Consider the following 25,595-nt stretch of genomic DNA (forward strand, 5'->3'; position numbering starts at 1 on the left):
CACTAAAAAGTATTTAGATACTTGCTGGTTATCAAACTTAGTTGAACATGTCATAGTTAATGTGATAAACTCCATCTGTGTTTACTCTGCTAGGACACCTGTGTAAATTTGGCCACTGTAGTTTTTTAAATTTGATCTTTAGGGGTGATGTTTCATACTGTCATTTTGCAAGTGATGAAATCTGACCCGTTTGTTCAGACAGAGAAGTCAATATCCGGTATATGCATCAGTTGTATTGTAATGAGTACACCTGCCACGGCCAACGAGCCAGTGTCCACGCCTGCCACGGCCAACGAATTCTGTGTCAATAATCAAGTGATGGAGAAAGCATCTCTCTTTTTGTAAAAACAACGTTGTGTGTCTGTGTTATTGTGGTGTTTGCAGCAGTGTAATGACCCCGGGCTGACATATACTAAAAAGTATATAAACAGTGTTGACTTATTACACTTTCCCCAGCCACAGCATTGCCACAATGAATGTGTGCAGTATTCATTTGAAGTCTGTTTGAAGTCTGAATTAAACATAACAGTGTGATTTAAGCATTGAAGATGGCTCAAGATGGCGCCAAGTATGGCTGCTGCGTTGCGCACAACATAGTAGTCTTTTGTTTGTTTTGTTCACAATTCTTATGTTTTTTGTCTTGGATGTTGTCTGCCTTATTGTCTACGACAGACAAACACTGTTGGACATTGGTTCAGCAATTTCACACCGTAAACCGGACTTCAAATTTCTCAACGCCGACCCGCTGTTTACAAACACGCAAGCGGAGCCCTTTGTCTGGGCAGCACGGCCGCGGAAACGCAAAAGGACAAGGGGAAACAGAGCCGGCGTTCTCATCAGAGTGAGACGCCGAGCAAATCGACCCCCGCTACCCACTATTCTACTGGCAAATGTTCAGTCTCTGGATAACAAGCTCTGCAAGCTGAAAGCGCGGATCTCTTTCCAACGAGATACAAGGGACTGCTGCGTTATCTGCCTTACGGAAACTTGGATGTCTGCAGAAATTCCAGACTCAGCCATTGAACCCGCGGGGTTCTCCTTGCACTGAGCGGACAGAGCCAAAGACCTCTCAGGTAAAAGCAGAGGAGGTGGTGTATGTTTTATGATCAACAAATCCTGGTGTGATCAGAGGAATGTACATTCTGTCAAGTCTTTCTTCTCTCCTGATCTGGAATTTCTAACACTTCTGTGTCGACCATTCTGGCTACCGAGGGAATTCACAGCGGTCATTATCACAGCTGTGTACATTCCCCCACAAGCCGACACAGACCGGGCACTCAAGGAACTGTATGGGAGTATAAGTGAGCAGGAAACCACGCACCCTGAGACTGCGTTCATTGTGACCGGGGACTTTAATAAAGCCAGTTTAAAATCAGTCACACCAAAATACCACCAGCACATTAGTTTCAACACACGAGGGGACTGGGTTTTGGGCCATTGCTACTCTCCCTTCCGGGATGGCTACAAATCCCTCCCCCGCCCACCATTTGGCAAATCGGACCACTCTTCCATTCTGCTTCTGCCCGCTTACAGGCAGAAACTGAAACAGGAAGCACTCACCCTCAGAACGATCCAGTGCTGGTCGGACCAATCAGATTCCATGCTACAAGACTGTTTTGATCACACGGACTGGGAGATGTTCCGGTCTGCCTCTGATGACGACATCAAGCTTTACGCTGATAGCGTAATGTGTTTCATCAAAAAGTGTGTGGAGGACGTGGTTCTGACCAGAACAATACGGATCTATCCGAATCAGAAACCATGGATAAATAACGATGTTCGTGCGGCACTTAATGTGAGGACCTCCACTTTTAATTCCGGGAACGCGGAGGAGCATAAACAAGCCAGTTATGCCCTCCAAAAAACCAGAACCGCAAAACGCCAGTACAGGAGCAAGATTGAAGGACAGTTTAACACCACCAACTTTAGAAGCATGCGGCAGGGAATTAACATCATCACGGACTTTAAAGGGAATAAAAACTCCACCATGAACACCGCTGCCTCTCTCCCGGATGAGCTAAATACTTTTTATGCTCGTTTTGAGGGAAATAACACCGCCCTCGCGGAGAGAGCTCTCGCGGCTGAAGCTACAGAGGTTAGTTCACTCTCCGTCTCTGTAGCGGATGTAACAGGATCCTTCCGACAGGTGAATATCCGCAAAGCCGCGGGTCCAGATGGCATTCCGGGCCGTGTCGTCAGAGCATGCGCGAACAAACTGGCTAATGTTTTTACGGACATTTTCAACCTTTCCCTCTCTTTGTCTGTAGTCCCCACATGCTTTAAAACATCCAACATTGTGCCTGTTCCAAAACAATCAAAAATAACTTGCTTAAATGACTGGTGTCCTGTTGCTCTGACCCCCATCATCAGCAAATGCTTTGAGAGACTAAACAGAGATTACATCTGCTCTGTGCTGCCTCTCTCTCTTGACCCATTGCATTTTGCTTACCGCAACAACTGCTCCACTGATGATGCCATTGCATCTACAATACACACTGCTCTCTCCCACCTGGAAAAAAGAACACTTATGTGAGAATGCTGTTTGTAGACTACAGCTCAGCAATCAACACCATAGTACCCTCCAAGCTAGATGAGAAACTCCGGGCTCTGGGCTTAAACAGCTCGCTGTGAAGCTGGATCCTGGACTTCCTGTCAAGCAGATGCCAGGTGGTTAGAATAGGCAGCAACATCTCCTCATCACTGACCCTCAACACTGGAGCCCCGCAGGGCTGTGTTCTCAGCCCACTACTGTATTCCTTGTACACACATGACTGTGTGGCAACACATAGCTCCAACGCCATCATTAAGTTTGCTGATGACACGACGGTGGTAGGTCTGATCACTGACAATGATGAAACAGCCTACAGAGAGGAGGTGCACACTCTGACACACTGGTGTCAGGAACACAACTTCTCCCTCAACGTCAGTAAGACAAAGGAGCTTGTGGTGGACTTCAGAAGAAAAGACAGAGAACACAGTCCCATCACCATCAATGGAGCACCAGTGGAGAAAGTCAGCAGCTTCAAGTTCCTGGGTGTCCACATCACTGAGGAACTCACATGGTCCATCCACACTGAAGTCGTTGTGAAGAAGGCTCATCAGCGCCTCTTCTTCCTGAGACGGCTGAGGAAGTTTGGAATGAACCGCCACATCCTCACATGGTTCTACACCTGCACTGTAGAAAGCATCCTGACTGGCTGCATCTCCGCCTGGTACGGCAATAGCACCGCCCACAACCGCAAAGCACTGCAAAGGGTGGTGCGAACTGCCAGACACATCATCGGAGGTGAGCTTCCCTCCCTCCAGGAAATATATACAAGGCGGTGTGTGAAAAAAGCTCGGAGGATCATCAGAGACTCCAGCCACCCGTGCCATGGGCTGTTCTCACTGCTACCATCAGGTAGGCGGTATCGCAGCATCAGGACCCACACCAGCCGACTCCATGTCAGCTTCTTCCCCCAAGCAATCAGACTTCTGAACTCTTGATCTCCCATGATCAAAATACATCAGCACTGCACTTTATTACTCTTACTCTTAAATCTCACACCGGACTGTCATAAATTATATTATTATTATATTATATTCTCTCTTAACAACTGACTATCAATCGACAGCCTGAATGTCAATACAGTACAATACTGTACATTCTATATATACTATATATACTTTTTTATATATTTTTATTTTTATTGAATAATGTGTATCTATATAGTGTGTATTGTATACTGTACAGTGTATGTTATTATTTGTATATTGTTGAGTGTAATTATGTGTATATCAGATGTTTAAATTGTGCTGTGTTAATTTGATGTTATTGTAAATTGGTACTGTCTCATCACTGTCACGACTGCTATGTTGATCGGAACTGCACCCAAGAATTTCACACACCATTGCACTTGTGAATATGGCTGTGTGACAATGAAGTGATTTGATTTGATTTGATTTTGATTTGATTTGAATAAACCAGAAACTCCAGCACTATCGTCAGACATCATTTCACTTCAATTCTGTCAAAACATTTTTGACAACGTTTACATGCACTTAAGAAAACAGCTTAATCTGGGGTTTGCAGATTGTGGTGTTCTGAAATGTAATGCAAACAAGAATGCAACCGTTTAAGGGATTAAATACTGTTAAGAGAAAGCATTTTAACACACACAGTTTCTGTCGGAGAAAATGGTTATCTGTATGGTTAGTGTCATTCTTATATGTTTTTGAAGAGTGCACATGTGATTATGTGCTCAAGTGCATCGGGGGAATCCCGGAGTCTGATGTAGAGGGAAACCCTACTATTGCTGTGTAATGCATCTGTCGCATTTACACAGTGCACACCGCTTTCGTGTCTTCAGCAGCTTTTGCACATTAAACAGCTTTTTGGTGTATGTATAAATTAACTATTATAATTTAATATCTGCACAAATTATTACTCCACCCCCCGAGTAATATCATTAATTACAGCTCTAAATCGTTGAACCCATGTGGTTTTAGCGATGGATGTGCAACATGGTTACCACGGTTTCGGGAAACAACTGTGACTAGTTAGTTAATTCCTCCAACGATACATCATACTATGGTGTTTAATCAGTGAGATACGTCATTGAATGGAAAATGCACCCAGATCGGAACTGGTAGTTTTTTCCAGCTCCTGCCAGTTTTGGTTAGTGAATGAACTGTGGGCTTGCCTTGGGCATGTCATCTGAGGCTTAGACTAGTTTTGTTGTGACTAAGCAACATAATTATCATCTCTATCTGAAGCTTTCTTTATCTCTTTAATGTGAGAGGGTAAATACCCCCAAAATTTTATACATCATTTCTCCTTTTGATACTTCTTGAATGTATTTCCATGTGATCCAAAAGAAATGCCTGTGAGAGGTAATATAGTTGATGCAGTAAACTTCATATTCCTCATTTGTTATCAATATGTGAAGAGCTCTGTCACACTAGATGGTTTACGTATGTTCTCTCATATTTACAGTTCTGTCAAGTCTTGTTGACTCTAATGGTGTTACAGGCTGTCAGTTATTTGGAGGCTTTTCATATTTAGCCATCAAGCTGTGCTCTTCAGGACCTGTATATGTGACTAAGAACTTGCCATACAGCCTGAATTGGAGTTGTTGAAAGACAAGTGATGTCACTCATGTAGTTATAACTGATTTATATATGTTTCTTAATGTGAGAGTTATGGTATGTCACTCCATCATTACATAAGGACTGGGTTCATGCTTGTACAGTATAATGTAGCCTAAATTTGCATTAAGTTCTCATAAACACTTTTCTGTAGTCCTTTACTTTAGAGATATAGAATGGAACACAGGAAGAGTAAAATGTAACAGAACTGGTAATGCTTTAGAGGGAGTGGGGGTGAAGTTTGCAAAATGGAAGAAGTTCGCAAAACCATTCACAGTAATTCAGCTTGTCCATGGCAGTTAAAGTCAACATGAAATCAAAATAGACCCTTTTTATCATTCTTGATGTATGTTCATCATCATTCCAAAAAAAAAATAAAAAATAAAAAATGTCTCATAATTTTTCGTTAAACTTGAATAATGTGCTTTCTTCTTACATTTTAACCCATCCCCTTCTGATCACCTGGCTCCAATCTGGTATGTAATGTCCAATTTTCATGATTCAATCAATTCCTGATGGATACAATCCATCCTAGGGGTGTAATGGTTCGGATTTCTCATGGTTTGGTTTGTATCATGGTTAAAGGGTCACGGTTTCGGTACAGTTCAGTATTTGCTTTGTTCAACAAAATTATAATATTATTGCCAAATCCAAAGAATAATCTATTTGGTAAACACTTCAACAGGTTTGCCCTTAAATAACAATCATTGTTTTACAACAGTAACCATAGTTTAACCATGGCATTTGTAGTAAAATCATAGTAACCACAATATAAACATGGTTACTCTCATGGTTACAAAATATAGTAAAATCATGGTTACTATATAGAAACTACAGTATTACTGTTATAAAACCATGGTTAATTGTATCAAAACCATGATTTCTGCTCATAAAACCATGGTGACAGCAGTCATGGTTACTACATATTACTATAGTAAAACCATGGTTAATTTTTGTCAGGGTCCTTAACTAAAAAAAAAAAAAAAAATTAAAAGATTCTCTAATTACTCAATCAACATTTTAACTTAATACCTGCACTAATACGCTACATGCATCAACATAAAGTTCACTTCAAACTCATCTCAACAAATTCAATATTCGGAAGCTGTACATCACTATAGAAGGAATAACCTTGCTATAAGAATGCATACAAGAAGGGATGTTGTGATAATGCTGCTTGAGTATTTTAATCATACATGGAAATCCCACATGAACACCACAAGAGCTTTAGTTATTGTTTCTTGTCTGTACAAATTAACACTGAGTGCCTGCTTAAAAATTGAAGGGAGTGTGTGCAGTTTCAGCTCACCTGCGGCTCTTTCCCTGGGTGATGTCTGTGTGAATTATTAATCATGTATCAATGTATTACTATAACAGCATCTCAATGCCATTAATCTAAGCGCATTATCGATGCTTGTGATAGATTACAGCCAAGCAAGGAAACAGGAAGAACTTACGTGCGGGTTTTAAATAAACCCTCATGCGCATTATTGACATACGTTACCAGTATACAGCACACGTGTTGAGTGATGTCTGCAAACAGTGCCTGTACTGTAAACATCTTTTGACCATTGCTGTTGTAATTGACTGCAAAAAGAAAATATTCCCAGAAAGGAGAAACGCAGAGGGCTTCTCTATCAGCATTTCGTTTTCTCCACTTGCCATTTTCAACTGCACATAACACTTGCAGAACAGTGATGTCATCAAGTTGACCCACGTGAAACACAGGTGGAGCGTATTCATTTACAGATCCATGCAGGTGGATTAGTGGAGGTTGTAAATGTTTGACGCTTTGTTTTCTTGACCAAACATTGCGCTCCAGATGCGTCATTAAATGTGAGGTGAACCGACCGCAGTACCAATGCTTCCCGAACCGTGGATGGTGAACCGAACAGTTCGTTTTTTACCGAGAACCGTTACACCTCTAATCCATCCCAATATTTATTTTCTTTAATATCCTGTTTTATTTGAAAATATGTTGCATTACATAAGTACAATTTGTTGTGAACTGCATTTCATGTTGACTTGGCCCCAAAATAGTTTAACTGAAATCGAAGAATGAACAGGTGTGACAACATTTCAAACTAAATATGGTAAAAAAGAAGGTGCTTTTGAGTTTTTTCGGTGGTTCAAAACACTTCGCCAGTGGAAACTCTCAACAAAACTTCATACTGGTTGCTAAACACCTTTATACTGCCATTGGTCCACATCATCGGTAGGAGTGGCTCGGTGCTCCACCTACTTTGAGGCCGACAACTAATTCCAGTTACGTTCTTCAGTCAGTAGTTAACATAAACATATTGGTGTACTGTGTCCAAGCTGGTGCAAACTTACTTGCATCTGTATGACAATTTGCGTGAAGGCATTCTCCAAGACCATGCTTTTCTTTTTATTAGTCTACAAAAGAAACCAAATCTATTCAAATACTCTTAAGTGCCCTTTCACACTGTTGTTTGTCTCTAATTATATACTGTATATATTTTGTCTGTATTCTGTTCACCTATGCCTGTCTGACACTCTGTTATACACCCATATTTGCAGTAGTATAAAAGTCATCATATTATAAAATAATCGTCAAATAATATGGCAGTGCATAGCGTGTTAATGCATTAGCATCATGAATGCAGAATGTAAACATGAAAAATTGCACATAATATACTGCATATATACAGGGTTGGGAAGGTTAATTTTCAAAAGTATTCCGCTACAGATTACATAATACATTCCGTAAGATTACTCAAAGTCAGTAACGTAATCAAAATACTTTGTTTTACTTCTTCAGCACTGGCAGATTGTTTTTTTTTTTACTTGCACCCCAGCCCGAGTTCGAGGCATCTGTCACGACCACAACGTGCATTGAGACCTGCTCTAAGGGAAAGCCTGCCTGTAGAAATGCTAGATCTGAACAAGGGCTGAAAGTCTGACGGCACCGTGGCATGATAGTCACACGCTGGGTGCCGTGGCACCATGCCCACCTTGGGACTTGAGTCTGTAGCCATTGCTGAAGCGGTTTCATATGCATCAACCCGAGGGGGAGAACCGCCACCGAGGTTGTCATATGCCCCAGGAGCCACTGAAATTGTCTCACTGGTGCCACTACCTTCTGCCCGAAGCTTTTCAAGCAGGTCAGCACTGACTGAGCACGCTCAGTCATAAGACGTGCCATGAGAGTGACCGAGTCCAACTCCATACCGAGAAAAGAGATGCTCTGCACAGGGGAGAGCTTGCTCTTCCCCCAGTTGACCTGAAGCCCGAGTCAGTCAAGGTGCAGAAGCACAAGGTCCCTGTGCATACACAATAGATCTCGCAAGTGAGCTCGGATTAGCCAGTCATCGAGATAATTGAGAATGTGTATGCTCTTCTCCCTTAGCAGGGCCAGGGCAGCCTCTGCGACCTTGGTAAAGACGCGAGGGGACAGGGACAGACCGAAGGGGAGGACCTTGTACTGGAATGCTTGTCCCTTGAAGGCAAACCAAAGAAAGGGTCTGCGTCGAGGAAGGATCAATACGTGCAAGTATGTGCCCTTCAGGTCGATGGCTGTGAACTAGTTCTGATGTCATACTGATGCTGGGATGCGTTAACATCCTGAACGGAAGCCTGTGTAAGGCCTCCGTTCAAAGCAGGCAGGTCCAGGATTGGGCACGACCCTCCCCTCTCTTGGGCACAATAAAATAAGGGCCCGGCTAAAGGGACAGGGCCTATTGCTTCCTTCGCCAGAAGGGTGGGCACCTCTGCCTGGAGGATGGAGGCACACTCTCCCCACACTGAAGTGGAGAGGATGCCACTGAACCTGGGCGGGCATCTGGCGAACTGGATCGCTTAGCCGAGACGAATCGTCCTGATGAGCCACCGCGAGGGGCTGGAGAGCGCTAACCAGGCCTCCAGGGTCCGTGCTAGTGGCTCCAAGGGGACGACTGGATTTATCGCACCCGGGGAGGGTGGTTCGCGGCAAGGCAGAGCAGGCACCCCATCGGAAAGATGACTCAGGGGGGACATACTGCTCTGCAAGCCCGCAACGGTGGCCGGTGGCTGGGGCGGGCAAGCTGCCCCAGAGACCAGCATACTTACCTGTTGGCCGGCCGGCCATCTCTCGATGGAGAACAAGGGCACGTGAGGTAATCACATCCGACTGGTTGACCGGAAAGACTTCCAGGGCCTGGCCGTCGCGAGCGCGCTGACCCAGGGAATGAGGGAACTGCTCTTTTATTGACCATGCAGGTGCTGAGGCCCAGAGGGCACCTGGTGAATTCATACTCACCACACGCTGGCCCAGGGCGATGGTGGAGCTGTTAAGTTCACCCGGGCCAGACCGGTCGGAGTCAGACATCTCATCCCTGGGTCACCCATGTCAGGGCCGACTCGAAGCCCATCCGGGGTCCTTGGGGGCTGACTGACGGGCAGGTGGAACCGCCTTCATGCGGGAGGATCTTCTTCTCAGAGGCTGGCATACGGGCTCCAATGGTGCGGGAGCTGGGGCCAGAATTGCAGGAGAACGGCCCTGGCGAGAAGCAGATGGGGCGCGGGACTTCAGTGGCCTGAAGGCAGCCGAGTCACACCATGGCAGGATGTGTCTGATCGCCTCGGTCTGCTTCCTCACCGTCGAGAACTGATGGCTGAAGTCCTCGACAGTGTTGCCAAAAAGCCCCCCTTGGGAGATGGGCGCATCGAGAAAGCAAACCTTCTTGGCGTCATGAATCTCTGCAAGGTTGAGCCACAGGTTCCGCTCTTGGACCACCAGAGTGGACATCGTTCGGCCCAGGGCACGTGCCGTGACCTTCGTTGCCCGTAAAGTGAGGTCGGTCACGGTACGTAGTTCCTGCATAAGCCCTGGGTCAGTTCTACCCTCATGCAAATCTTTCAGCGCCTTGGCCTGGTGGACCTGCAGGATGGCCATTGCGTGCAGGGCAGAGGTAGCCTGACCCACGGCCTCGTAAGCCTTCATCACCAATGAGGAAGAGAACTTACAGGCCTTGGAAGGGAGCCTTGGTCGGTCCCTCCAGGTGGCTGTGCCCTGTGGGCATAAATGCACCTCTACGGCGTGCTCTACTTGGGACAGCTCGACATATCCCTTAGCCGCACCGCCGTCGAGGGTAGTTAGGATGTACGAGCCCACGAAGCATGTACGGGCAGAAAAAAGTGCCTTCCACAACTTCGTTAGCTGTCCTCGTGCACTTCTGGGAAGAAAGGCACTGGGGCAGGGCGCGGCCGTGAGTCGCGCTCCGATCCCAGAATCATCCAGCCGCAAACGCTCAGGGCAAGGTGGAGGGTTCCACCTTAGCCCGATGTTCGCAGCCACCCGGGCAAGCACGGCTGCCATCTCAGCGTTCACCTCATCCCGAGCTCTACTGCCCATGGACGGGAGCACAGAGAATTCGAGCCGCGAACGAAACATTAAATCCGCACTGAGGCGGACCGCCTGCATCGCTCGACAGCTCTTCTGGGTAGAACAAGCATGCTGGGGGATGGGAGGTCCATGGGGTCTGAGCCGGCGGAAACGCTCCCATGTCCACATCCAGATCGCCCGCGGTGCTCGCCGACCCGGGCGCCTGAGTTTCAGCCCAGGACGGAGCAGGTTGGGAAGCAGCCGCAGTGGCTCCTTGCTTCATGAAGACCGCAACCTTCTCATGTGCATATTCTCATAATGACAACATAACCCCTCCACGAAAGCTGCCTCGGTGTGCTGGTGCCCCAAGCACTCGAGACAGATTTCGTGGCTATCCGGAGGGGAGAGATAACGGCCACATCCAGTAGCACAAAGGCGAAAGGCCGTCTTTAAAAATACGCCAAACGTTTGTGCGAGCTCTTTTAGTAGAAAATATACTCTTTTAGCACCTGTATACTCGGCTGCCGAAGTGCCAGGGGAAGCACAATACTCGACCGTGCGAGGGTGACCACTGATATGCGCCGTAAATCCAGCAGCGTAAGCGTAGGTGATGGGATGAACTCAATACATGCAGTCGGCTCCGAAGGAAAAATTTGAATGAATGGTGCATGCCATCTCCTTTTATACCCTTATGTCCGGGGCGGAGAGTGGCATACAAATTCCACTTGCCAATTCTCATTGGCCTTTTCTATTTTAAGCAAAGGTGATTGGGGCTCTCAAGATCGAACCCCTAGTGTCACTACATCGACACGTCGAGTGAGTGACAGACAGGGAACCTTTATTAAGGATTCTATCAAAATAACCCTAAAGGGATTTTTGAGCCAGGTGAAAGTTTCTATATTGAACATTTTAGGTGTTCCCAACATGCAACTGTAACATTTGTTTTTTGTTTAGTTTTATAATTTATTTTTTGTGTTATTACCAGGAGAATGTTTAATGGATATGCAAATTAAATAGTTAATATTTCACTAAAAAAGTGAAATAACCATATAAAAGGCATTTAATTATTATTAAGTATAGCATTTGCAATAGTTTGTATTTACAACAACACTAGCAATAATTAACAATTCATAATTCAATAGTTATGAGAATTGATTTAATAAATCCACAAGTTTGTAATAGAAAGCTAAAAGTTAATTAGTAGTAATATTAGTTATATTAAAATCATAAACATTGAATAATTTAACATTAACTATAAGTTAACATTATAACCATAAGCAAGATTAATAAACAAGTAAAAATCTAAGTAAAAATAAATAAAAACAAATTACCAATGAAAAGCTGTTAAACAATTTTAGCACTGGGGCAGATACAGAATCATTTTGTTGCCACTGGTCTGTCAAACTGAGTAAGGTCTTTTGAATACAACAAATTAAACAAAAGTTCACTTCAATACAGCCATCTCCATTTCATCAGTTTGATGCCGACTCTATGCACTCTCTGAGGGACCATGACACCATATGAAAGATCAGGATGAGGATGGATGTGCTAATCCCTGCAAGTATGTGAAATATTTAATAGACCTGCTGTCAGTATGCAGAGTAATTAAAAACAAAGAAATTGGGATCTCTCTAAATTACATCTTAAAACTTAATGAATTGTGTTTCATCTGTATGAATATGGTCAAACTAGTAATGCTGCACTCTAGAGCCAGTGCAGACATAAATTAACCATTATTTAGTGTCATAAAAACCTTAATGCAATGCAAAATAATGAAAAATAATAGAAAAATATGTACCTTTTATGACATTGTTTATGCCATTGTTTTGAAGTCAAATTTCTTCCCTTTTGACTTTCACTTCTCATGGATCTGATGATGTCCAGAACTTCAGAAGTGCTCTGAGTTAGATGAAGGTCTTTGCTAAAACCCATGTTAAATTAATATGGCATCTTCAATGAAAAAAAAAACATAATTATCATATTTTTGTAAATGACAATAAAACTACAAACACCAAATACTCACAAGTTGAGAAATTGAAACATTTCCATCACTTCCTCTCTTTGACTTTGTACATTTGACATATTCACACTCTTAAACAGAGCTTGATTAATCTCTTTATATCAGTGCATCTGGCTTACTTCAATGCTGTTATGTGCTCCTGGAAACTTGTTTCATTTTTCCCATGTTTTCTAGATGGAAAAATATAAATAAATTATAACATAACCTGGTACCAGGATTAATAGTCAATCCACAGCAGAGATTTTAGTGATTCAAGATTGAAATTATGAACCTCCTGGCAGAGAATATCGCAGGCCTGGACAAAATAGTTTTTTTTTTTTACATTTATTCTTTATGCTTGCTGAAATAAACGTAAAAGTCATAAATAAAAAGGAGTGAGGTCAAAATAAATAAAACATGACAAAAATAATCAACAAATTAATTTATATTTCTTACTTACAGGGTACTTGGTACCCTACTCTCAGCTCAACTGACTTTCCGTGACCTTTAAAATATGAAATAGGATGCTTGCGCGTTTTGATCACTTTTGCGAGTTGCGTGTGTGCAAGAGTGTGGTTTAAACGCGCCTTTGCGCTATGTAGATAGGAGGGGAAAAAAACAGCGCTACACGCTCAAGTTGTTTGTTGTTTATAATAAACACAATTTATTGCATCTTTTGTTGAATTATGAATCAAGAATAGACTATACCATAGATAGACTGTATATTAATACTAAGATAAACGTCATCTAAAAGAGAAAGGACACTGGATCTGATCATCTGTCATTTATCCTTTTCTAATCAAACCCAGAGCTGTAGAAGTACATTGTAAAATTTAAATTTTTCTGCAGTATAAAATACTGTAAAAGTAAAAGTACTTACAAAAGTAATGTAGTGTTGTGTTCAAAACTATTTATAAACAAAACTTTAATAATATAATTTATGCATACACATACTATACATCAGATTAAGCAAATGTCAACCCAAATAACCCTTTTTTGCAAAAAAAGGTTATTTTTTTTCTGTAAATCTTTGTAAATATAACCTTTTTTTTTGCATAATGGGTTCTTTGGAGCTGAGTAAAGAACACTAGAGTTCTATATAGAACCCCACAGAACCTTTGTTTCTAAGAGTGTACACTAAAAGCTCAGATGCTTAAGAGCCCTTGGATGTATGCCAGGCATGGAGAAAATGAAGTTTGGGAATGACCTGAATTAATCAGTCATGCTCTTTATTTAATTAAGAGGGCCAAGTCTGTAGATAGTGTTAAGCCCTCTTGTGCCCATAGAGGCGTATCGTATTGTCCTTCTTATGTGTGCAGCAGCCATCATCCATAAAAATCAGTAGTTTGACACTATAGTATCCCATCTTGGTCTCACATTCTTCTTGTCTTGTGGATCTTGTGGATCTATCAACTGATTACATTCTTTTCTCCAGGCAGAGCAGGATAATGGACACCCACTCCCGGCATTCGCTAATCTCCACATTGAGGTGCTTGATGAGAACAATCAGGTGCCGTACTTCCAGTTGGCCACTTATCATGGATTCATCTCGGAATCTGCTCCGCTGGGCACCACAATCTCGAGCAACGCCAATCTCTCCACGCCCCTTGCCATTATCGCTCTGGATAACGACATTGAGGAGGTGAGCACTCAGATTCTTCAGTGCTTTGTGCTTATACAGCAGTCGTTTTTCACATGTCCTGTGGGAATTGTGTGTATGGAGTATAGTCCTCTGAAGTTATTCGAAGCTTCTGCTCTATGGAGCATTTAGAAAGGCAAATTAAAATAAAGCAAAACAAAGCATCAGAGATACAGTCTCAAAGGCTTGCATTAGAGACTGTTGGGTAGGCACTTTTTCTGTGCTAATATTCCCATGAGTGTTTCACGTTTGTAATTATGCCTGCTTAAATGATTGGAAAGGCAATGTATTTCAAACTTGGTGAACTCTGATAGTAATCTCCTAACTTAAAGGGAAAGTTAAATTAAATTTATATTCCAAACCTGACATAAGTGTGAGTAAATGGGCAGCTGAATGGGTAATTTTCCACTAATTTATTTTTTGTTTAAGCTTGGCATGTGACAGTTTAAAGTCAACATGGATTAAACATTGACGCTATTTAATTTCTTAAAGGAATATTCTGGGTTCAATACAAGTCAAGCTCAATCGACAGCATATGTGGCATAATATTGATTACCACAAAAAATAAAAAAAAAATAAATAAAAAATAAAAAATAACTTGCCCCTCCTTTTCCTTAACAAAGCAGAAATCTGTGTTCCTGTAAGACACTTACAATGGAGCCACAAGACATAAACAATATGCATGTTAACATGATTTTAGTGTGATAAAATTGCTTACTAACCTTTTCTGTTTAAAGTTATAGCCAATTTTACAGCGTTGTTGCCATTACAGTGTAATGTCAACAAACACTAAAATCCTAAACGACTGTAAAAATTGCAATTTAAACAACTTTACAGCTCAAATAATACATGAGTTTTAACTGAATAATTATTGTAAGTGCATTTATAAAATGGTAAGTTTCACATTTCTGCCTTAAAACCCACCAAAAATTGGCCCAATTCACTTCCATTTTAAGTGCCTCACTGTAACCTCGATTTTTACTTTTTTTAAAGAAAAGGAGGGACGGGTAAAAATATATATATTTTTGTGGTAATCAACATTATGCCACAAATGTTGTCGATTGAGCTTAACTTGTATTGAACTCATCTAATTGAATTAATTTAATACATGTTCCTGGTCCCTTATTGTGAAACAGTGCACACTGATTATACAGTATACACAGATCAGCCACAACATTAAAACCATCTGCCTAATATTGTGTAGGTCCCCCTCGTGTCGCCAAAACAGCGCCAAACCATATGCTGTTCTTCTCACTACAATTGTCAGCGGTTATCTGAGTTACCGTAGACTTTCGAACCAATCTGGCCATTCTCTGTTGACCTCTCTCATCAACAAGGCATTTCCGTCCGCAGAACTGCCGCTCACTGGATGTTTTTTTGTTTTTGGCATGATTCTGAGTAAATTCTAGAGACTGTTGTGCGTGAAAATTTCAGGAGATCAGCAGTTACTGAAATACTCAAACCAACCCTTCTGGTACCAACAATCATGCCACAGTCCAAATCACTGAGATATTTTTTTTTCTCCATTCTGACGGTTAATGTGAACATTAACTGAAGCTCCTGACCCGTGTATGCATGATTTTATGCACTGCTGCCACATGATTGGCTGATTAGATAATCGCATGGATGATTGTTGGTACCAGATGGGCTGGTTTGAGTATTTCTGTAACTGCTGATCTCCTGGGATTTTCACGCACAACAGTCTTTAGAATTTACTCAGAATGGTGCCAAAAGCAGAAATGCAAATGGTGGGGTGAACTTTTACACAGACCTGACCATCCTCCGAGCATCCTGGATAGGCCGTCCGCATTGCCGTTAGCTGCTCCATCCCGATGTTGCACCTTGAAATGGAAATCCTGGAGTGCGAGGAACCAGCGAGTCACCCTGGCGTTAGAGACCTTGGCTCGCGCCATCCATTGCAAAGGGCCGTGGTCGGTCACCAGAGTGAAGCTCTGGCCTAGCAGGTAGTATCACAGATCCAGAACGGCCCATTTTATGGCCAACGCTTCCTTCTCTACTCGAAACCGGGTTTTGGCTGGGGTCAGCTTCCGGCTGATGTACACTACTGAGTGTTCCTCTCCCTGATGGACCTGGGACAAGACGGCCCCCAATCCAGTGTCCGAGGCGTCTGTTTGGAGCAGAAAGGGACAGCTGAAGTCCTGGGTGTGTAGGACTGAGCAGGCTGAGGCCAGGGTGCTCTTCAACTTCTGGAAGACTTCCTCTGCAGGTTGGGGGGCATGATCACTCAGAGGGGGCCCTAGCCTGAGCGATCATGTCTACCACCTAGTTGCATAGGCCAGGAGGCCAGCTGTGTGCCAGCGCGTCTATGCCGAGGGGTGCCTCGGTCAGGGTGTACCAGAGCGGGCAGTGGAAGGATTCTTGGGAGGTGAACAGGTCTACCTGTGCCTGTCCAAATCGACTCCAAATTAGCTGGACCACCTGAGGGTGGAGTCTCCACTCTCCCCTGAGGGTAACCTGCCGTGACAGCATGTCTGCTCTAGTGTCGAGGTCGCCCGGGATGTGAGTGGTTCGCAGTGACTTGAAGTGCTGCCGACTCCAGAGGAGGAGATGGCGGGCAAGTTGTGACATACAACGAGAGCGCAGACCGCCTTGGCGGTTGACATATGCTACCGTTGCTGTGTTGTCTGTCCAAACTAACACGTGCTTGCCCTGGATCAACGGCCGGAACCTCCGCAAGGTGAGCAGAATTGCCAACAACTCGAGGCAGTTGATGTGCCAACGCAGCCGCGGGCCCGTCCATAAGCTGGCGGCTGCGTGCCCATTGCAAACAGTGCCCCAGCCCGTTTTGGAGGTGTCTGTCATGACCACGACACGCCCGGAGACCTGCTCTAGGGGAACACCTGCCCGTAGAAACGAGAGGTCAGTCCAAAGTCTGAAGAGACAGTGACAGACCGGCGTGATGACCACGCGATGTGTCCCGTGGCACCATGCCCATCTCGGGACTCGAGTCTGAAGCCAGTGCTGAAGTGGTCTCATATGCATCAACCCGAGCGGGATGGCCACCGCTGAGGATGCCATATGCCCCAGGAGCCTCTGAAAGAGTTTCAGTGGAACCACTGTTTTCTGTTTGAACGCCTTCAAACAGGCCAGCACCGACTGTGCGTGCTCATTCGTGAGGCGCACTGTCAAAGAGACTGAGTCCAACTCCAAACCGAGAAAAGAGATGCTCTGAACTGGGAGGAGCTTGAGAAATCGGGACCGGGCAGTAAAAGGTGCCTCCCACGATTTTGTCAGCTCCTTGTGTACTTCCAGGAAGAAAGGCACTGGAGCAGGGCGTGGCTGCTTTGAGCAGTGCCGTGAGCCCAGGAACCAATCATCGAGCCACGAGGGTTCAGGGGTGAGCGGAGGGCTCCACTCTAGCCCGACGCTCGTGGCTGCCCGGGAAAGCATGTCCGGCTGAGGCTTCTGCGTCCGACTGGACAAGCCTGCTCTCCGATGCTGCGCTTGAGAGCTCATCAGCTTCGCGGGCTCCAAACAAGAGGTCGAACTCGCCTTGATACGAGCCGGCGGACTCATCCGGAAGCCCGATCGGGGCAGACGAGCGTGCTGGGGAATGGGAGGTCCGCGGGGGGATAACCGGCAGAGGCGATCCCACTGGAGTCCCCAAATTGCCCCCAGTGCTAGCCGCACTGGCCTCAAACCCATAGGTAGAAGGACCGATGCGGGGAGCCGCTGTGGTGGCTTGCTTTCTTACGAAAGTATGCTGCGACCGCAACGTTGCCATGGTCATGTTCTCACAGTGAGAACATGAACCATCCACGAATGCTGCCTCCATGTGGGTCACGCCCAGACACGAAAGACAGCGGTCGTGACCGTCTGAAGTTGAGAGGTAAAAACCGCAACCAGGAATAACACACAATCGGAAAGGCATCTTTAAAAAGACGTGTCAGTGCCTTTCTTCCCGGAAGTGCACGAGGAGCTGACAAAATCGTAGGAGGCATCTTTTACTGCCTGGTCCCGATTTCTCAGTTCCCCCGCCCTCACTACCCTCGATGGTGGGGCGGCCAGAGGTTATACGGCGATTCCCCCGGTGGATAAGGTGCTCGCGGTGCACCTATGCCCACGGAGCGCTGCCACCTGACGCGGACGTCCAAAGCTCCCATCCAAGCCCTGTAGGTTCACGTCTTCCCTGACGGCTAAGGCCTACAGCGCTGCTGGACAAGCCGCCTCTGCCCTGCACGCCATGGCTCTCCTGCAGGTTCACCAAACCAAGGCGCTAAAAGAACTGCACGAGGGTAGTTCCGCCCCAGATCTGATGCAGGAACTGCACTCGGCAACTGACCTTGCTCTCTAAGCGATGAAGGTCACGGCGCGGTCTCTCGGGCGGACGATGAAAACATCAGTGGTCTAGGAGCACCACCTTTGGCTCAACCTGGTTGAGATGGGTGAGGCCGACAAGACACGGTTCCTTGCTGCCCCCATCTCCCAGGCTGGCCTATTCGGCGACACAGTCGAGGACTTTGCCCAGCAGTTCTTGACGGTGAAGCAGCAAATGGAGGCTATCCAGCATATCCTGCCTCTGCGCAGCTTAAGATCCCGCACCCCGTCTGCTCGTCACCAAGGGCGTCCCCCTGTGGTGACTGCACCAGCTCCACCGCAGCCCGCCCCTTCGGCCCGGCCTCGGCGTGGAGCCCACCGCAGGAGGCAGACGACACCCATCTCACGGCCGGCCGCCAAGAACCCACGAAGGTCGTCAGAGTGCCCCTGAGACGGGCGATCCAGGGTCGACGAAACCCACTGCATTGGAGCTGGTAGTAAGACCACTCCATCCCCCGGTGGAGGGCCAGGTGGAGAATCTTTTGTTGCCAAGTGGCTGCGTTACCCAGCAGTTCAGCAAAAGAGCGGTTTCCTCCTTCCCTGGGTCACATATCCGGTGTGCACAGTCGTCATCATGACCACGTCCACCTTTTTTCCCTTGCAGGATTGGCGCACCAGCAGCGGTCTCCCTGCCCCTGCGCACCCAGCTGTGGCACACATCCGCCCCCGATGTGACAGTCTCCACGGGTTGCGAGGACAGGCTACTTCCTCCCCCGTCCCAGGCTGTTCCGGGGGTGGACACATGGAGCCAGGAGCCCCACCTGCCGGTACGTCCGACGACGTTGTCCCTTTGGTCCCCCTCATGCGGAACTTGGATGCGTGGCTTGCGCTTTGCAATCCGTCGCGATGGATGGTCCAGACCGTCCGACTCGGCTACACAATTCAGTTCACCAGGCGTTCGCCCAGGTTCAGTGGTATCCACTTCACCTTGGTGAAGGACAAAAACGCTGCTAAAAATGCTGCTCCTACGGAAGGGTGCGATAGAACGTGTCCCTCCAGCCGAGATCAAGAAGGGGTTTTACAGCACCTACTTCATCATACTGAAAAAAGGTGGTGGCCAATCTTGGACCTGTGAGTACTGAACCGGGCTTTACACAGACTCGCGTTCAAGATGCTGATGCAAAACGCATTCTGGTGAGCGTCCGGCATCAAGATTGGTTCGCGGCGGTAGACCTGAAGGACGCGTACATTCACGTCTCGATTCTACCTCGACACAGACCCTTCCTGCGGTTTGCATTCGAGGGTCAGGCGTATCAGTACAAGGTCCTCCCTTTCGGCCTGTCCTTGTCCCCTCGCGTCTTCATGAAGATCGCAGAGGCAGATCTTGCCCCGTTAAGGGAAGTGGGCATTCACATTCTCAACTATCTCGACGATTGGCTAATCCTAGCTCACTCTCGGGACATGTTGTGTGCACACAGGGACTTGGTGCTCTCGCACCTCAGCCGATTAGGGCTTCAGGTCAACTGGGAAAAGAGAAAGCTCATCCCGGTTCAGAGCATCTCTTTTCTCGATTTGGAGTTGGACTCAGTCTCATTGACAGCACGCCTCATGAACGAGCGCACACAGTCGGTGCTGACCTGTTTGAAGGCGTTCAAACAGAAAACAGTGGTTCCACTGAAACACTTTCAGAGGCTCCTGGGGCATATGACATCCTCTGTGGTGGCCACCCCGCTCGGGTTGATGCATATGAGACCGCTTCAGCACTGGCTTCAGACTCAAGTTCCGAGATGGACCTAAGCGGTCTACCACCCGCAGTGGTAGACACGATCACTCAGGCTATGGGCCCCCTCTACGAGGCGCCTATATGCCTTTAAGTGGCATCTGTTCGCTAAGTGGTGTTCTTCCCAATGGGAAGACCCCCAGAGATGCACAGTCAGGTCAGTGCTTTCCTTTCTGCAGGAGAGGTTGGAAGGGCGGCTGTCCACTTCCACTTTGAAGGTGTAAGTTGCTGCTATAGCAGCACACCACGACACAGTGGACGGTAAGTCCTTAGGGAAAAACGACCTGATCATCAGGTTCCTGAGAGGCGCCATGATGCTGAACCCCTCCAGACTGCGCCTCGTTCCCTCATGGGACCTCTCTGTAGTTCTTCAGGTTCTACAGAGAGCCCCCTTTGAGCCTTTGCAGTCAGCTGAGCTTAAGGCACTCTCCTTGAAGACTGCCCGCGGTGTCCTCCCCTTGGAAGGGACACCCCCTGACTAGACCTGATGGCCCAGTCGGATATTCCCCCTTGTTTTTTAGGGAGTGGAAAAAAAGAAGGGGAAAAGAGGCCACAACTGGATTAGCCTGTCTGTATTTTTTTTGGTAGTTGACTTGTTCTCAAAGGGCCGTTCGACACTCATAACTATGTTCGGGGAGGTTACGTGTCAGCCTGGTGCGCTGGCTACGAGGCACACAGTTGTCTGCCCGTCACACACCGCCAGTTCACGTAACACATTTCAGCCAGTTGCGGCGTTTTGTTTAGGGACCCCTAGTGTCACTACATCGACACAACGTCGAGTGGGTGACAGATAGGGAACGTCCTGGTTACTTGCGTAACCTCCGTTCCCAGATGGAGGGAACGAGACATTGTGTCCCTCCTGCCACAACGCTGAACTACCCGCTGAAATGGCCGGACCTTGTCTCAGCTCCTCAGCACAAAACCTGAATGAGTGGTTGCATACCAGCTCCTTTTATACCCTTATGTCCAGGGGAGTGGCATGCAAATACAACTCACCAATTTTCATTGGCCTTTTATCAAAGACCAGAGGTGTCTCGGGCTCCCAAGGGTGACCCCTAGTGTCACTACATCGACACAATGTCTAATTCCCTCTATCAGTGAACGGAGGTTACGCAAGTAACCAGGACGTTTAACTGTAGTAATGTAAGATTTCTAAAAAAATAAAAATAAAAAAATATGGAATTTGTAATGAAAAACAGTATCCTAAACACATGTAGAAACTATAACAACCACCTCCATAAAAGTGACTTATGTTCCCCAAATATACAATATTTAATAGAATTATAATAATAGTAACATTTATTGTAAGTACTGTATATACACCGATGAGTCAAATCATAATGACCACATAATATGCTGCTGGTCCTCTGCGTGCTGCCAAAACAGCACCGACCCACTGAGGCATGGACTCTACATGACCCCTGATCAGGTCCTTCAAGTCCTGTAATTTCTGAGGTGGGGCCTCCATGGATCGGACTTGTTGGTCCAGCACATCCCAAATATGCTCAATCTGATTGAGATCTGGGGAATTTGGAGGCCAAGTCAACACTTTGAACTCTTTGTCAAGTTCCTCAAACCATTCCTGAACAATTTTTGCAGTGTTGCAGGGTGCATTAACCTATTGAAAGAGGCCACTGCCATCAGGGAATATTGTTGCCATGAAGGAGTGTACCTGGTCTGCAGTAATCTTTAGGTAGGTGGTACGTGTCAAAGTAACATCCACATGAATGTCAGGACCCAAGTTTTCCCAGCAGAACATTGCCCAGAGCATCACACTGCCTCCACCGGCCTGCCTTCTTCCCATAGTGCATCCTGCTGCCATCTCTTCCCCAGGTAAACAATGCACAAGCACCTGGCCATCCACATGACCAGGCCACCTTCTTCCATTGCTCCATGGTCCAGTTCTGATGCTCACATGCCCATTGTAGGCACTTTCGGCAGTGGACAGGGGTCAGCATGGGCACTCTGACCGGTCTGCGGCTATGCAGCCTCATACGTAGCAAGCTGCGATTCACTGTGTGTTCTGACACCTTTCTATCATGGCCAGCATTAAGTTTTTCAGCAATTTGTGCTACAGTAGCTCTTCTGTGGGATCGGACCAAATGGGCTAGCCTTTGCTCCCATGCATATCAATGAGCCTTGGGCACCCATGACCCTGTCGCCGGTTTACCGGTTGTCCTTCCTTGGACCACTTTTGGTAGGTACTAACCACTGCATACCGGGAAAACCCCACAAGACCTGCCGTTTTGTAGATGCTCTGACCCAGTCGTCTAGCCATCACAATTTGGCCCTTGTCAAAGTCGCTCAGATACGCTTGCCCATGTTTCCTGCTTCTAACACATGAAATTCAAGAACTGACTGTTCACTTGCTGCCTAATATAACTGACTGTTCACTTGCTGCCTAATATATCCCACCCATTGACAGGTGCCATTGTAATGAGATAATCAATGTTATTCACTTCACCTGCAATAGTTTTAATGTTGTGGCTGATCAGTGTGTGTGTATATCTATCATCTATATTATATATACACAGTATATATTTTTAGATTTCAGCACAAATTTCCAAGAGTTGTTAGAGAGCAGCACAACTTCTTAATAGCAAAATAAAAATAAATAAACCAGTATCTTTAAAAAAAATAAAAATAAAAAATAAATAAAAAAAATAATAGTAATAAAAAATAAATAAATAATAATAATAAAATTAAAAAAATAACACTGGGAAAGTTCAGCCAACCACCAATCAAAAACAAATAAATCCACAAATATAAGATGCATCTACGGTACCTCTGTACATCTGAGGGCATGTTGAAAGATACAGTACAACTTACATTCACGTATCGTCTTTCGTGTATGTGCCTAAGCTTTTTCAACCATGGGAAGACCTCAGTATAACAGCTTATGAAGAACTTGTCACCTAAAAGTACCTCAGGAAGATTTAGCCAATAATGTCCTTAGCTCATTAGTTAGCTAGACAAATGAAAAGCTTCTCTATAGAGAAGCATATCGCTAAAATTGAAAATGCATTATACATTTTTGCAGAATATAAAAAAGTTTTTATTACAGCCATTTAAATGATTATATCTCAACAATGATTAGAAACGTAATAATAACATAATTCAAATTTTTATTTATTTTTTTTTTTATTGCATAACACTTAAAATGTGTTTCTGGGTCAAAGCAACTCAAAATCATGGAGCAGGTCATAATAAAAAATTAGTAAGATTTTTATGAAAATATTTATGTTCACAATGTAGCCTAATAAGCATACATTTATTTTAATGTAATAACCTATTAAAAAAGAAAAAAAAGAAGAAAAAAAAAGCGAATGTTAAGTTTTGTGCTCATAACTTTATTATGTTGAGAGAAAATTATTATATTGTAAACATTGTTTGAATTATACATTGTGTGCTGGTATTACATTATGAACTGTGATTACATTATAAGTTGCTACAGTGTGTTAATAATATAATACATTTATCATACAATAACCTATTACGTTATATGAAAACATGATTATGGGCTCAAGATTTATATCCGTTTTGAGAAAATGATTACATTATGAACATTTTATTACATCAATAATGTAATACTTATTACATTATGTACAGTTATTATATTATCCTTTGTTATTACATTATGAGTTGCTACAATCCTGCTGAAAGAGGCCACTGCCATCAGGGAATACTATTGCCATGAATGGATGTACCTGGTGTGCAACAATGTTTAGGTAGGTGGCACATGTCGACCGGCTTGTCGTCTTCCCACAGTACATCCTCATGCCATCACTTCTCCAGGTAAACGGCACACACGTACACAGTCTTCCACGTGATGTAAAAGAAAATGGGATTCATCGGACCAGGTGACCTTCTTCCACTGCTCCAATGTCCAGTTCCGATGCTCGCGTGCCCATTGTAGGCACTTTTGATGGTTGACAGGGGTCATCATGGGCACTCTGACCAGTCTCCAGCTACGCAGACCTTTGCCAAGAAAGGATAGCCTTCGTTCCCCTCGTGCATCAATGAGCCTTGGGCGCCCAACACCCTGTCGCCGGTTTGTGGTTTGTCCCTCCTCAGATCACTGTCAGTAGGTATTCACCACTGCTGAACGGGCACCCCACAAGCCTTGCTTTTTCAGAGATGCTCTGACCCAGTCATCTGGCCATAACAATTTGGCCTTGTCAAAGTCGCTCAGGTCTTTACTCCTGCCCATTTCTCCTGCATTCAACACGATGACTACGAGAAATTATTGTTTGCTTACCCTCCAATCTACCCAGGCCTTGTTAGGAGATGATCAACATTATTAGCTTCACCTCTGAGAGGTCATGTTTTGGCTCATCAGTGTACAATATATCTGCCAAAACACCATAGTTTCTACAGTTAGTGTTAATAACTGCAATTTAAATTTATATAAGGGTGGTGATGTGTAGATTGGAAAGCCTGTAATTATCGTTGTGCATGGCAAAATGTTTATCAGTTTACCTCATATCTGCTGGTTAGAATGTTGGGGCTGTTTAATATGGTAACCAGTTTCAGCACTTTTCAGGTGGTTTGCAGCAGTGCCCACATCTAATAATCATCAAATAATAGTGTGGCATGAAAAATTTATGTACTGCAGAGAGGCATAATGACCAATGCAATAGAGTTCAACATAAACAAAAGTAAGCCTACATAGGTTATATTACTGCAACCATTCTGGGGTCGGACATGAATATGAATCACAATAAAGAGCAAACTGCTGAAACAGATTCTGGTTTTGGGGAATGAGAGCATTCACATGAAATTGTGATTATATTTGTTCTCACACAGTCTGATGTATAAATGATTTGAGAAGCTCAGTGTATAGTCAGGATGCAGGAAAGAGACAGCTCATGATTTGTGATTTATATAAGAGTCAGTCATAAAATAATGCAATCATACATGATAATTAACTAACTGTGACCTTTTTAGTGCCACTTTAAACACTTTATTTTCACAAATAAATGCAATTGTAAGCAGTACAGTGCATTTTCAAATGCTAATTGAAGCTTGGAATGCTGTTGTGCTAGCTATCTTGTATAAACTCTTAAGATATTTATGTTCCTTATTAATTTACTTGTAAAACTTTTGAAATGTCAACTTGAAATCAAACTTGTGGCTTCTGGCTACTGTAGTGCCTTTCATTATTTTAGATATTTACCTCTTTTCTCTTGTTTTCCTCCTTATACTGTGCGTTTTTTGACAGCACTCATAAAAAAGGTTTTCTTTGACGTTGAGGGGGGACTTAATTAAGAATGAATTGCGCCCACTGATAGCATTGTTTATTTACACATGCTGTCTGAATTGTATAGCACTTGATTCGCTAAACGGCACAAACATAGCCAAAAAATGTGCTGAGCACAATTTGCACAGGACAGTTCTTTTGAAATGTATCTTGTTTTAAGGATGTTTAGATAATGTTATTGGAAACAAG

At 44.7% G+C, this 25,595-nt stretch overlaps 1 protein-coding gene across 1 annotated transcript in view; it reads left to right on the top strand.

Moving 5' to 3' along the window:
* The window catches only part of LOC127422864 (protocadherin-15-like), a 427,222-nt gene that overhangs the window by 149,380 nt on the left and 252,247 nt on the right, over positions 1-25,595 (top strand). Inside the window, exon 13 of the mRNA XM_051666673.1 lies at positions 13,885-14,091. Coding sequence (XP_051522633.1) covers positions 13,885-14,091 — 207 coding nt within the window. The remainder of the gene's footprint in view (positions 1-13,884; positions 14,092-25,595) is intronic.

The sequence above is a fragment of the Myxocyprinus asiaticus genome, chromosome 32 (genome assembly GCF_019703515.2).
Source record: "Myxocyprinus asiaticus isolate MX2 ecotype Aquarium Trade chromosome 32, UBuf_Myxa_2, whole genome shotgun sequence".
Lineage (NCBI taxonomy): Eukaryota > Metazoa > Chordata > Actinopteri > Cypriniformes > Catostomidae > Myxocyprinus > Myxocyprinus asiaticus.